General features: G+C 50.0%; 2 gene segments (V, D, J or C); both read right to left on the bottom strand.

Moving 5' to 3' along the window:
* Positions 1-720: 720 nt before the first annotated feature.
* LOC125930482 (T cell receptor beta variable 7-8-like) lies at positions 721-4,621 on the bottom strand. The segment is given in 3 exon segments: positions 721-756; positions 4,057-4,361; positions 4,471-4,621. Coding segments are annotated over 3 exon segments (390 nt in total).
* A 168-nt stretch (positions 4,622-4,789) lies between these two features.
* LOC125930226 (T cell receptor beta variable 6-5-like) lies at positions 4,790-6,182 on the bottom strand. The segment is given in 2 exon segments: positions 4,790-6,005; positions 6,109-6,182. Coding segments are annotated over 2 exon segments (492 nt in total).
* Between the last annotated feature and the right edge of the window lie 5,513 nt (positions 6,183-11,695).

Genomic DNA, 11,695 nt, shown 5'->3' with positions numbered 1-11,695 from the left:
TCAGGCAGGAGTATCCTTCATGCCTCCGGCTGAACTTTTTGTGCAGAGAGCAGCTGGCCATGCAGTGCTGTGGACTCACTGCTGGCACAGAGGTACAGAGAGGTCTGGTTGGTGCCGGCAGCCTCCAGGGTCAGAGAGAAATGCTCCTTCTTCCCTCGGGAGACCCTGTACCCCTTCTGGGACACCCCCTTTGACAGAGCTGCCCGTACTACTTGAATAATGGATCAGCTTCAGCCCCTGTCCTGGGTCTTGTCGATACCGGTGCATTGCAAAATGGTTCTCATCCTGAGTACATTCCAGGATCATCCTGGTTCCTGTTTGTATAATATGGTGTCTTGGCGTCTGGGTGATTGCAGCAACCACGGGGCCTGCGGGAGGGGGAGACAGAGGGTCGAGGCAAGGCTGAAGGCGTGATCTGAATCTGCAAAACAAAGGGAAAGGCTTGGAGCTGGGACTTGGCAAAATCATGGCTCGGGGTTCCAGCTGAGTCCAGAACCCACCTGCTCCCAGGAGACCAAGAGTCACACAAAAGAGGTTGAGGCTCATGGCAGGGGCAGGGTGAGAAGGGTGCTGTCCCAACTAAATGCGGTCATCCGCAGGACTGGGAGAGCGAGCTTGGAAGCTCTTCAGTGGACAAACGGGTCTGCCTGGGATGTCACCGCCTCCCACCTCTCCAACTCTGCCTGGCCCAGGGTCCCTTCTGACTTGGCTCAGGAGGGGTCAGCTACTCCTCACGTAGACGTTGCTTAGCAAGGCCTGCAGGGGCAACGGGGTGTGGCCACGGTGCACTGAGTTTAGGGTGCACCCACCCCCTTGGTTTCCCATACTCCTCTGAGACAGTTGCTCCTCTGTCTGCACCTGCCCCTGACATCAAGCCTGCCTCATCCAAATCCTTCAACTGTGGAGCTCATTAAAGTTTAGAGGGACCTCCCACCTCTTCCATAGCTGTAGGTAGCCTAGCAATAACGGAAAACTTCAACATCTGCCTGGTATTGGATCCACGCCTGTTTTTCTTAACCCTCTCCCTCCCCAGGCTGCTCTCCCAGTCTTTTCCGAACCCCTCAGATCTCAGTGGCATCACAGTGCCATCTTGTGGCCAGTAACTGAAGTTGCCTCATTGTTTCTTCTGCAATGGCCCAAGGGAAGCTGGGAAGTGTCTGCATAGTCAACGGGGAGAATATTCCAGAAGTAGTGTCTTGCAAACTTTTTAAATAAAAACATTTTTTAATGTTTATTTACTCTTGAGAGAGAGAGAGGGAGAGACAGAGCACGAGCGAGGGAGGGGCGGAGAGAGGGAGACACGAATGTGAAGCAGGCTCCAGGCTCCAAGCTGTCAGCGCAGAGCCCAACATGGGGCTTGAACCCATGAATTGTGAGATCATGACCTGAGCTGAAGTTGGACCCTCAACTGACTGAGCCAGCCAGGAACCCCAGCATCCTGCAAATTTTATGCTCAACTTCTTTAAACCCTAATCCCAACACCAATCCGAACCTTGACTCTACTCCTTTGAGATGCCATGCTTAATCTCCCACCCTCATTCTACTTAACTGCTGTCACACATCTGGCAGCGAGAGTCCAACCAAAATCTTCTCCCTTAAAACTATCTCCTGAGACGGAGAGGGACAAAATGGGAGGAATGGAAGAAAATAGTATTTAGTCTAAAATAGGAAGAAAAGTATGGGAGATGAAATATAAGAAGGCTCGTTTATCTCTGTTACTAAAAGTAAACAAAAACGCCCCTCTTCCACCACCAAGGGGGCAATCAACCAACCGTACCTCCAAAATACAGATCAGCTGAGGACTAGGAATATAACGAGACTACCTTCACAATGGGGTCCCGTGTGTGCAAATAAAAAGTAAAATTGAAATATAAGAAAAATATGGAACATCTTACAAGACAACAGGCAATCATGGAGGATACAGCGTCTAGTGGGAAAATAAGGATGAACGGAATCAAGGTGAGCCAGGGACAGGCGACACTCAATGGAGAGCTTGTGCAATGTGTGTGTCCTGATTTAGGCAGCAAGGAGGGAAGATGGGACTGCCAGGGCCACGTGGAGAATGGTGGCACAGTTGGAAACAGGGCCTGGGAAGGAAGTCTCTGGCATGGCCTTCCAAGGATAAGGGATTCCCAGTTGGGCCCTAGCCTGGCTCACTTCTGGAGACACAGGGAAGCAGACTGAGCAGTGCTTTGCTGATGCCACATTAAAATAAAACCAGGATTGGGGCGCCTGGGTGGCGCAGTCGGTTGGGCGTCCGACTTCAGCCAGGTCACGATCTCGCGGTCCGTGAGTTCGAGCCCCGCGTCAGGCTCTGGGCTGATGGCTCGGAGCCTGGAGCCTGTTTCCGATTCTGTGTCTCCCTCTCTCTCTGCCCCTCCCCCGTTCATGCTCTGTCTCTCTCTGTCCCAAAAATAAATAAAAAACGTTGAAAAAAATAAATAAATAAATAAAACCAGGATTGAGGTGCCCGGGTGGCTCAGATGGTTGAGCATTGGACTCTTCATTCCAGCTCAGGTCATGATCTCACGTTTTTGTGAGATCGAGCCCCGCATCGGGATCTGCTCTGACGGTGTGGAGCCTGCTTGGGATTCTCTCTCCCTCTCTCTCTGCCCCTCCCCATTTGTATGCCCTTCTCTCCCTCTCTCTCTCTTTCTCCCTCTTTCAAAATAAATAAATAAAAATGAAAAAAAAAAAAAAAGACCAGGAAAACTCTCTTCCAAGAACACCCATTCTCTGGGGAAACAAATCTCGTGTCCTGAGACACCACAGTTTCTGATAAGTGGATTTGGGATGATTGTAACTCCCTTACCAGCTGTGAAAGGCTCAGGGCACCTCCATCATTGCTGAGTCTATGACAGTCTACCCCAGACTCAGGGTCCTGGACTATCTCTTAGGACACCCAGAAACTCATGTTCCATGATTCTATGAGCTCTGACCATGGCTTTTGACTTCATAGATACAAACCATAGCTTCACCGGCAGGTGAGTGGAAGATGTTATAACTGCATAATTATTTATATTTATAACAAGTAACATATCATGATATATAATGCAGCAAATAAAATAAGTAAAAAGGAAATAGGGGCATTATTATCAAGAAAATATCCTGTCTTCTTGAATCAAAGAATTCAAGGGAATTTTTTTTTCAAATGAAAAGGACAGTGAATCAAAGAAAACACTGCGTCTCTAAAAATTGGATTCACTCAGGGCGTCGAGGCGAGCCTGGGGAAGCTGTTCAAATGTGCTGCACTCTCACTACTAGGACCGCACACGTGGGAAAATGACGACAGAGAGAGAAAATGGCTTGTCCAAACTGGGCAGAGGATGGGACGTCTTGTCGTTATGATCCTTCTTGTCCCATCACCACCACGAAAGCAGTAAAGACCTGGCTTCATACAGGAAGACAGACTTGCTCCTGTGTTGCTCAAGCTTCCAAAGTTCAGGGACAGAGAGGCTTTAGAAGTAAGAATATGGGGGTGCCTGTGTGACTCAGTCAGTTGGACGTCTGACTATTAATTTCGGCTCGGATCGTGATCTCACAGCTTGTGGGTTTGAGCCCCACATTGGACCCTGCGCTGGCAGCCTGGGGCTTGCTTTGCATTCTGCCTCTCCCTCGTTCTCTGCCCCTCCATGGTCTCTCTCTCTCTTTCTCTCAAAATAAATAATTAATAATGAAAAAAAAAAGAAGTAAGAATATGTCAAGAATGACACAAACTTCCCAGATGGAGAGAAGGAGGCACCGCCCACTACACGGAAAGCCTCGGGTCTTGCAGAAGGACCACTGTGTCCCTGTTGTTCAGTCCTGGCCTTGGAGCCCGGAGCCAGCCCTGGGAGTCTTGCAACCCTATGGGCCATAATTATTTGATCCACCCTCATTTACATTCCCTTCAGGAGTTTAGTGTCTTTTTCTACCCAAGGACAGCTGAGAGCTGATATCCAAATCTACTTCTTGTGATTGGGGAACGATGAATAGGAACAGCCTATTTACGGTCTTCAGGTGCAGGGAGAGAGAAGTCTGAGGTTGGTGAAGAGGAAGGAGGTGGCTGTGCCCCACTGTGGTAGGGCTGCTGGCACACAGGTACACAGCTGAGTCCCCCGGCTCTGCACGCTGGATCTGCAGAATGGAGTAGGACCCCTCGGGCCTGTCCACCTGGAACCGATCGTTGCTGGGCATCCCCGAGGAGTCTACTTTGTCCTTGTTTCGGAAGGAAATGAGAAACTCCGGGCCTCGTCCCACGGCCTGTCGGTACCAGTAGAGGCCAACATGACCAGAAATTGGGTCACACCTGAGGTCCACGTCCCGGCCCCTCTTTGTGACCTTGTGCCGGGGGGACTGGAGGACACCAGCTCCTGTGTGACCTGTGGAGACAAAGTTGGGAACGGCGAGGAGGAAATTGACTGCAATCGTTGCATGTATTTATCCCTCACGCTCACACACATGCGCTCACTCGGTTTTCTGAGGACTCACCTGCCCCCAGGAGACAGAGGGCCACGCAGCAGAGGAGTCTGGTGCCCATGGCAGGGTCAGGACAGGGCTAGGATGTTCACCACATCAGGTTCTCCTGAGCACGAGCGGAGGAGGAGGGAGGCCCCTCATCCACACAAGGGAGTTGGCTTAGTGACATCACCCTCTCTGTCCATCCCCTCAACCTCAGGGAGAAGGATTTATGTTGTAATATACTTGGATGACTAAATAAGTATTTGTAACCTCCTTTCTGTTTTTGAAATTTATTTATTTATTTTTAATTTTTTTTCTAATATTTATTTTTGAGAGAGAGAGAGAGTGTGAGCAGGGGAGGGGCAGAGAGAGAGGGAGATACAGAGTCTGAAGCAGCTCAGCCTTCGATGTACGGTTGTCAGAGAAGTTTGTCCTTATGATACCAGTACTTTAAAACCGATTGAGAGAAAAGTCTGGAAAATCTAGAACAGAGATACACCAGCTGTGTCCGCCATTCCCCTGGAAACAGGTGTGCCCAGAAAGGGCAGGCCACCCAGGGTGACCTTGAACAGGAACATGAGTGGGCGTCAGCCATTGCAAGAAGGAAGGACTCATGCCCAGTGCAGAGGAACTAGCCCTGGATGTCCCTGAGATGGGAAGGGACATGGCAGAATTGAGGGCCTAGCAGTGTGGCCAGAGCCGAGGGCCAGCGAGCTGTGCGAGCTGGGCCCGGAGGCAGCTAGAGGACAGACCCAGCAGGGCCTTGTTGGGGCTGCCCCTATGGAAAGGCTGGGGGGGAGCAGGGTTCATACCCGGGCATCGGAGAGCAATGCACTGAGGTGCCAGGGGGAGACAAGGAGGGGGGCGTCTAGTTAGATCTGATTTCATAACACATTGTTAATAACACATTGTGTTGTTTACCCAGTGCAAACAATTTCCATCCCGGAAGCGTCAGACTTAGGCAGGGGGTAAAACAGTCAGAGCTGGGGAAGCACCTTCGCAGCCAGCCAGGCGGCTCAGAGCACAGACAGACCAGAGGTGGAGACACAGCCGCCTGAGGTCTGGTCAGGTCCAGGCCAGGCTGTCAGTGCCTTGCAGACGGACCTCAGCCCACACCGAGGTTCACTCTGGGCGCTTGGGCCCCTCGGGGCTCTGGGGCTCGGGTTGGGGGGGGTGCTGGGAGTGTGCCGAGGGCTCTGCTGAGTCCCGGGGTGCAGGCCCTCCCCCTGCCTTTTTTTGTGCAGAGAGGAGACAGCTGTGCGGCGCTGTGCCATCACTGCTGGCACAGAAGTACACAGATGTCTGGGAGGGAGTTGCAGACGCCAGCGTGAGAGGGAAGTTCTTTGTATTTGACCTAGAGACGTTGTATCCGTTGGAGATTTCTCCTCTCTCGGTGATACCAGCACTGACGGAGTAATGGATCAGCCGCAGCCCATGTCCAGGGTCTTGTCGATACCAGGACATGTAGTCGTGGTCCTTGTCCTGTTCACATCTCAGCGTCATGTTCTGTCCTGTCCCCAGGATCTGGAATCTGGGGGTCTGAGTGATGCCAGCATTCACGGGCCCTGTGGAGAAGGAGACAAAGCTGATGCCACAGACACCACAGAGAGGCTTAGAGCGGGGACCTTGAGATTTGCACTCAGGAAAGGGACGCTGCTCAGGACTCGCCTGCCTGCAGGAGACCCAGGGCCACACAGCACAGGAGGCCGAGGCTCATGGCAGGGGCAGGGTGGACGGAGGGCTCTTCTGGGAATGTGTGCTGAGGGACGGGGAAGGAGGCTCTCAAGGGAGTCGTTCTGAGACGTCACTCTTCCTGCCTGGGCCGAGCCAACCCTCGCAGGGGGCCGCAGCCCTTCCCCAGAGGGTCAGATAAAAAGCTCCACGTACACGTGAACAGCTTAGGATGGGAAGAAAGGACTTGTCTGAACTGACACAAGCCTTCACTTTTTTACGAAACAGTTTGTAACCTTATGTAATGTTTTCCTCCCGTGATAGAATTCTTCATCGATGCACTGGTTGTGTGTGTCTGTGTCTTTCTGTAGTGCTGAATTGGGGAAAAATCATTAAGGGCTTCCTGATGCCTTTTATGACTTGTGCGTCCCAACTCCTCCTCCAAGTATCCGTTTCCGCTTTGCTTAATTAACCAGCGTCCTGTTAACATCCTTCCGGCGACAATTCTCCTGATACTGGGTTTCCAAACCTCAAGGGCCGGCTCATCAACTCTTGGGGAACCGTTTTGCTCTGTTTCTTACCGAGTCAGGACACCTGCCAAAGGTGGCAGAGCACCCACCTCCCTCGTTTGGGCTGAGACAGCGGCAAGCAGAAACACGTCGCACCTGTGAGTGACCTTTCCTCGTGGCAGGACGATGGCTACTCAGTGGTGCCGATGATGTGTTAGCACAGAGGTATTCACGTGTGTGAGGGACTGTGGGGAAGTGGCCGCCTCCAGGGTAAGTGAAAAATGCTCTGTTATTTTCATCTGAGACATGCATTCCACGGGGAATAGCTTCTTGTGGAGAACGGCTGGCATTAATTAAGTAATAAGGACAGCGGAGCTCAGAAACGATCGTGTTGCCCACAGTCCCCCACTTAGAAAGACCCCACACCCCGGCTTCAGTGCTCTGCTGTTGTGATCTTCAAATTCTTAATAATATCTGAACCATGAGCTCTGCAAATTATGTAGCTGGTCCTGGGTATATAATTTTGTGTTTCCTGTCTGTGGTCACCTTCCTGTCTGCTGGTTTCCCTTTAGCATGGCCACATGTCTGGAGGCTCAGTGAATCAGCATCTCTGGGGCCTTGAGAAGGACACAGGCATTAAAGCTGGAACCCAAGGGGAGCCTGATGTTATAACCACAATGTCAAGCCTTGAATTGAGGCCATGCAAACCTGTGAGCGGGTTTCGCGTCTGTGCCTGGGACGTCACTGGTCCAGGAGACAGAAGAACACGCAGTGCAGAATGGTGGCAGGCCAGAATGGAAAGGGGGATCTTCCAGTCCAACGCTTTTGTTTTGAGGGTTCGGCACTGGGTCCAGACAAAGGGGACCCTTCTTCCAACATGGAATGACCTCTCAACAAAGCCACAGTTGCCCGTGGTCTGCTCAGCCCCAGCACACAGTGTGTGAACATGAAACCCAGCTATGTATGCATCTGACAGGAACTCAAAATAATGTCCTTGGAGATGATGAATTTGTGTCAACACTTTATTATAAAATAATTTGAATGAAGGGGCACATGAAAAAAGAAATGAATTCAAATAAGTAAATTTTATAGAAACAGCTGCAAACAGCTAGAAAGAGCTTTCGGTGATCCTTTTATCAAACCATCTGTCTCCAGATAGAATTGTCCCTGACATGGATCAGGTATCTCACATGATTTCAAGCACTCCTTATTCATAGAACTTTCTAGAAGCACCTCACTCTCTTGAATATTTATCTGTGAATTATTGTAATGGGTAGAGACTTGAAATGCCTATTAAAAAGATGCCTAAGCAAAATTAATCTATAGCAATAGAAATCATATCACTAATTTGTCAGAGATGGAGAGAGGTGTTTGAAAGGAGCATGAGGGGACTTTCTGGGCGATAGAAATGTTCTGTATCTTAGTAGGGTGTGTATTACATGGGTACATACATATAAATTGCAAAAGAAAACCATTGCTCTGTTCATTTAAAGTGTGGAATGTTTATTGTATATAATTCTTATGTCAACAAAGTTTATTTTAAAATGGCTGAGAAAGGATGTATGTTACATGCTCTAGATAATTTCAAAATGAATCATCAGGCATAAATATTACCATTTCTGTGACAGCTATAGGAGTTTTAGGTAAAATGTGTCCATATCTACCTTTGCACATAGGAAATGGTGGAAAAAGCTGTCAGAGATTAGCACAAGGAATCAATATATCCAGATTCTTATTATGTGCTAGGTACTTTGGCTTATTAAATTTTATTAGTGGTTTAAAAATATTTTTAAATGTTTATTTATTTGAGAGAGAGAGAGAGAGAGAGAGAGAGGGAGGGAGAGAGAGAGGGAGAGAGACTGGAGGAAGGGCAGAAAGAGAGGAAGACGCAGAATCTGAAGCAGGCTGCAGGCTCTGAGCTGTCAGCACAGAGCTCGATGCAGGGCTTGAACTCACAAACCGTCAGATGGTGACCTGAGCCAAAGTTGGATGCTTAAATGCCTGAGCCACCCAGGCACCCCTAAATCTTTTATACAAACCTAGAAGTTAGTATGATGGCTAATTTTATGTGTCAACTTGGCTGGGCCACAGGGTACACAGACACTTGGTTGAATATCATTCTGGGGGTTCCTGAGAGGGTGTTTTGGGATGTGGTTAACATTTACATAGGTAGATTTTAACATTAGGTGAGAGTAACATTTTAGACAGTAGAGTAAAGCAGATTGCCTTCCATAACGTAGGTGGGCCTCATCCAATCAGCTGATGACCTGAATAGAACAGAAAGACTGATTGTACCCCAGGTAAGAGAGAATTGTCCAGCTGCTGGCCTGCGAATCGGAACATCAACTCTTCATGCTCAACAGCCTTTGAACTTGGACATCAGCTCCTCCTGGGTCTCCAGCATGACCAGCTCAGCTCGCTGATGTTGAACTTACTGGCCTCCCCAGTTGTGTGAGCTGATTCTCTGTAATAAATACGTTACATACACACACACACACACACACACACAGTCTGTTTTGTTTCTTTGGAGTACTCTGAGTGATGCTGATAGATATTATTAGTCTCATTTCCTACGTGAAAATTCTCAGCCCACCATGTCAAGAAGGTGGGTTCTGGTCTTGACGAGCGGCTTGTATTGGAGTTGGAATTAGAGCCGGGCACACACGGCGCCAGCCGGAACTCTTTCCCACACACCTTTCTCCCGGGTAAACTGATCTCTGTCAACGATGTCATTAGAGCTACCCAGGCTGAGAAGAACAGGCAGCAGCATTCTGGTTTTGAGGGCAGATGTCCCCACGAATATGCGTGATAGCAGAGAGTTGTAAACAGCGCTCAGGAGGCAGTCAGAAAGGGGGGGCGGTTGAGTCCCACATCTGCCCCTCACCAGCTGATATTCAATATGGTCAAGTTCTTTAACTTAAGGGCAAATCCCTTCATCTCTAAAATGAGAGCAGTCATTGCATTTGCCTCTTAGGCTTTTTTTTTTCTCATCATTAATTGAAATTTTGCAAATAAAGGACTTTTATTTGGCATACAGTAGGTTGTCAGTAAGTAATAGTGTTATTTTCCTCTGTGAGTCTCTCCTGCTGCAGAATTGAACCGTGGTCGTGCATTCACGTACCCAGCACTTGCCGTATGGTGATTCTCCTACACTCGGGTGACAGGTGAATCCAACAGAAATAGTCAAATATTCAAGACGAATATTATGCATTGAATACTGTAGATGCTAAAACTGTCAAAGACAAGAAACATACTGATTTTCATTTTGCATTTTATGTGATACGGTATCTTGTACAAAGCAAGGGACCCACAACTGTTTGGGTCTGTTCCTCTTCCCAGGAGGAGGTTGTGATAATCACATATGGATGCATGATCTTTCCCGTCCTGCTAATGTGGACCTGGGAAGGGAAGCCAGATCAGGGGACAGTTCTGGGCGGGGGAGAACCACAGGTGTTGAGGAACAGAACTGAGTTTGATTTCTTGCTCTGAGACCCGGGAAAGCCACTTCTCCTCAGGTAAACGGGTAAAATAATACTTAACCTTGCATGATTTCTGTGAGCATTAAGACGTGTCACACACATAAACAGCAGAACAAGCGTCTGGGAGAGGCCTGTCTCTTTAACAGGACAAGAGCCCACTTCCTGAGCTGGGAGGGGGCGGATATTTTTGTTCAGTAGGCTGTGGATCATGTGGGGCTGTGTTAGGGCTGCTGGCACAGAGATAGAGGGCCGAATCCGTGAGCTCCAAGGAGCTCATGTTTAGCTCAGAGTGAGAGTCAGGGAACTGTTGAGCCGAGAATCGTTCCGGGAAGTTTCCTCTGCCTCTCTCTTCCCTGTTGTAATACTGAATGAGTAACTGGGGGCCCTGGCCCACGGCCTGTTGGTACCAGTACAAAGACAGGTGTCCAGAGATAGGGAAACAACTCAGCGTCACTTGCTGTCCCCTTGCTTTGACCAGGTGTCTTGGAGTTTGGGTGAGTCCGGAATCCACTGGGCCTGCGGGGGAGGAGGGAGAAAGCAGCCGAGGGCAGAGCTGGGAGGATGCCTCCTGCTGCGGCCATCATCAGCAAGCCTGTATTACTCAGGTGGCAAACGCATATCGGAGGCTTCCACGCGGTGCCCAGGACTCACCTGCTCCCAGGAGACAAAGGGCCACACAGCAGAGAAGCCTGGAGCCCATGGCAACACTGGGAAGCCAAGATATCATCCAACTCAGGGGTGGGGGCCCCGGGGGTGAGCAGCCTAAAGCTTTGAACCTCCCATTTCCCTGAAAGGAGTATTTGCCTATGACGTCACCACTCCCACATCGCCACTCTGGTGACTCTGCAGGGCTGTGCCGAGCCCTGTGGCTCTGAGAAGTTCATGTGCAGATCAGAGAGACGGTCACACAAATGTCACACTGAGAGCTAACCTGGCAAGGGTCATTTTGCTCACTGTAACTCATCCTAATAGGCAAAGGAGAGCTGGGACCTGACCCAGGGCCGGTGGGTAACAAGATCCACTGGGGCGCCCAGAGAGAGGAGAACATCTCAGTGTCACTTGCTGTCTGCTTGCTTTGATCAGATGTCTTGAAGTTTGGGTGGCTCCAGCCTCCACTAGGCCTGTGAGGGAAGGACACAGGGGTTGGGGAACAAACACGAGAGGGAGCCCAATGGTGCCACGCACTTAGGTGCTGTCATGCTTAGAGGAGAGATGTCCTACCTGGACAAGGACACACTTGCTCCCAGGAGATAAAGGTCCACATGGAGGCTGCAGCCCACAGCCTGCAACGGGGAGGGCAGAACCTGACAGCTTTCTCCCCGCTCAGAGTTCTGGGTCTCAGAGAGCTGAAGATCTGGGCGTCCCTTCTCTGACTGGAGGTTAGGCAGTAATGTCACTGCTCCGATGTCATTATCCCTCCTGGTTCCCATGAGCCTCCCTTGCCAGGTCCCTGGCTACGCCGGTCCAGGAGCTCTGCTTTGTTCCACAAAGCCCCTCACATGAAGGGCAGGGCTGGGCGGTCTACGCTAGCTGGGGTTAAGCCACAGGCGTGTCCACAGCTCCTCAGCTTTTCCTTTCAGGTGGGTGTTCCTCTAC

The sequence above is a fragment of the Panthera uncia genome, chromosome A2 (genome assembly GCF_023721935.1).
Source record: "Panthera uncia isolate 11264 chromosome A2, Puncia_PCG_1.0, whole genome shotgun sequence".
NCBI lineage: Eukaryota > Metazoa > Chordata > Mammalia > Carnivora > Felidae > Panthera > Panthera uncia.
This window is presented reverse-complemented; position numbering and strand designations above follow the sequence as displayed.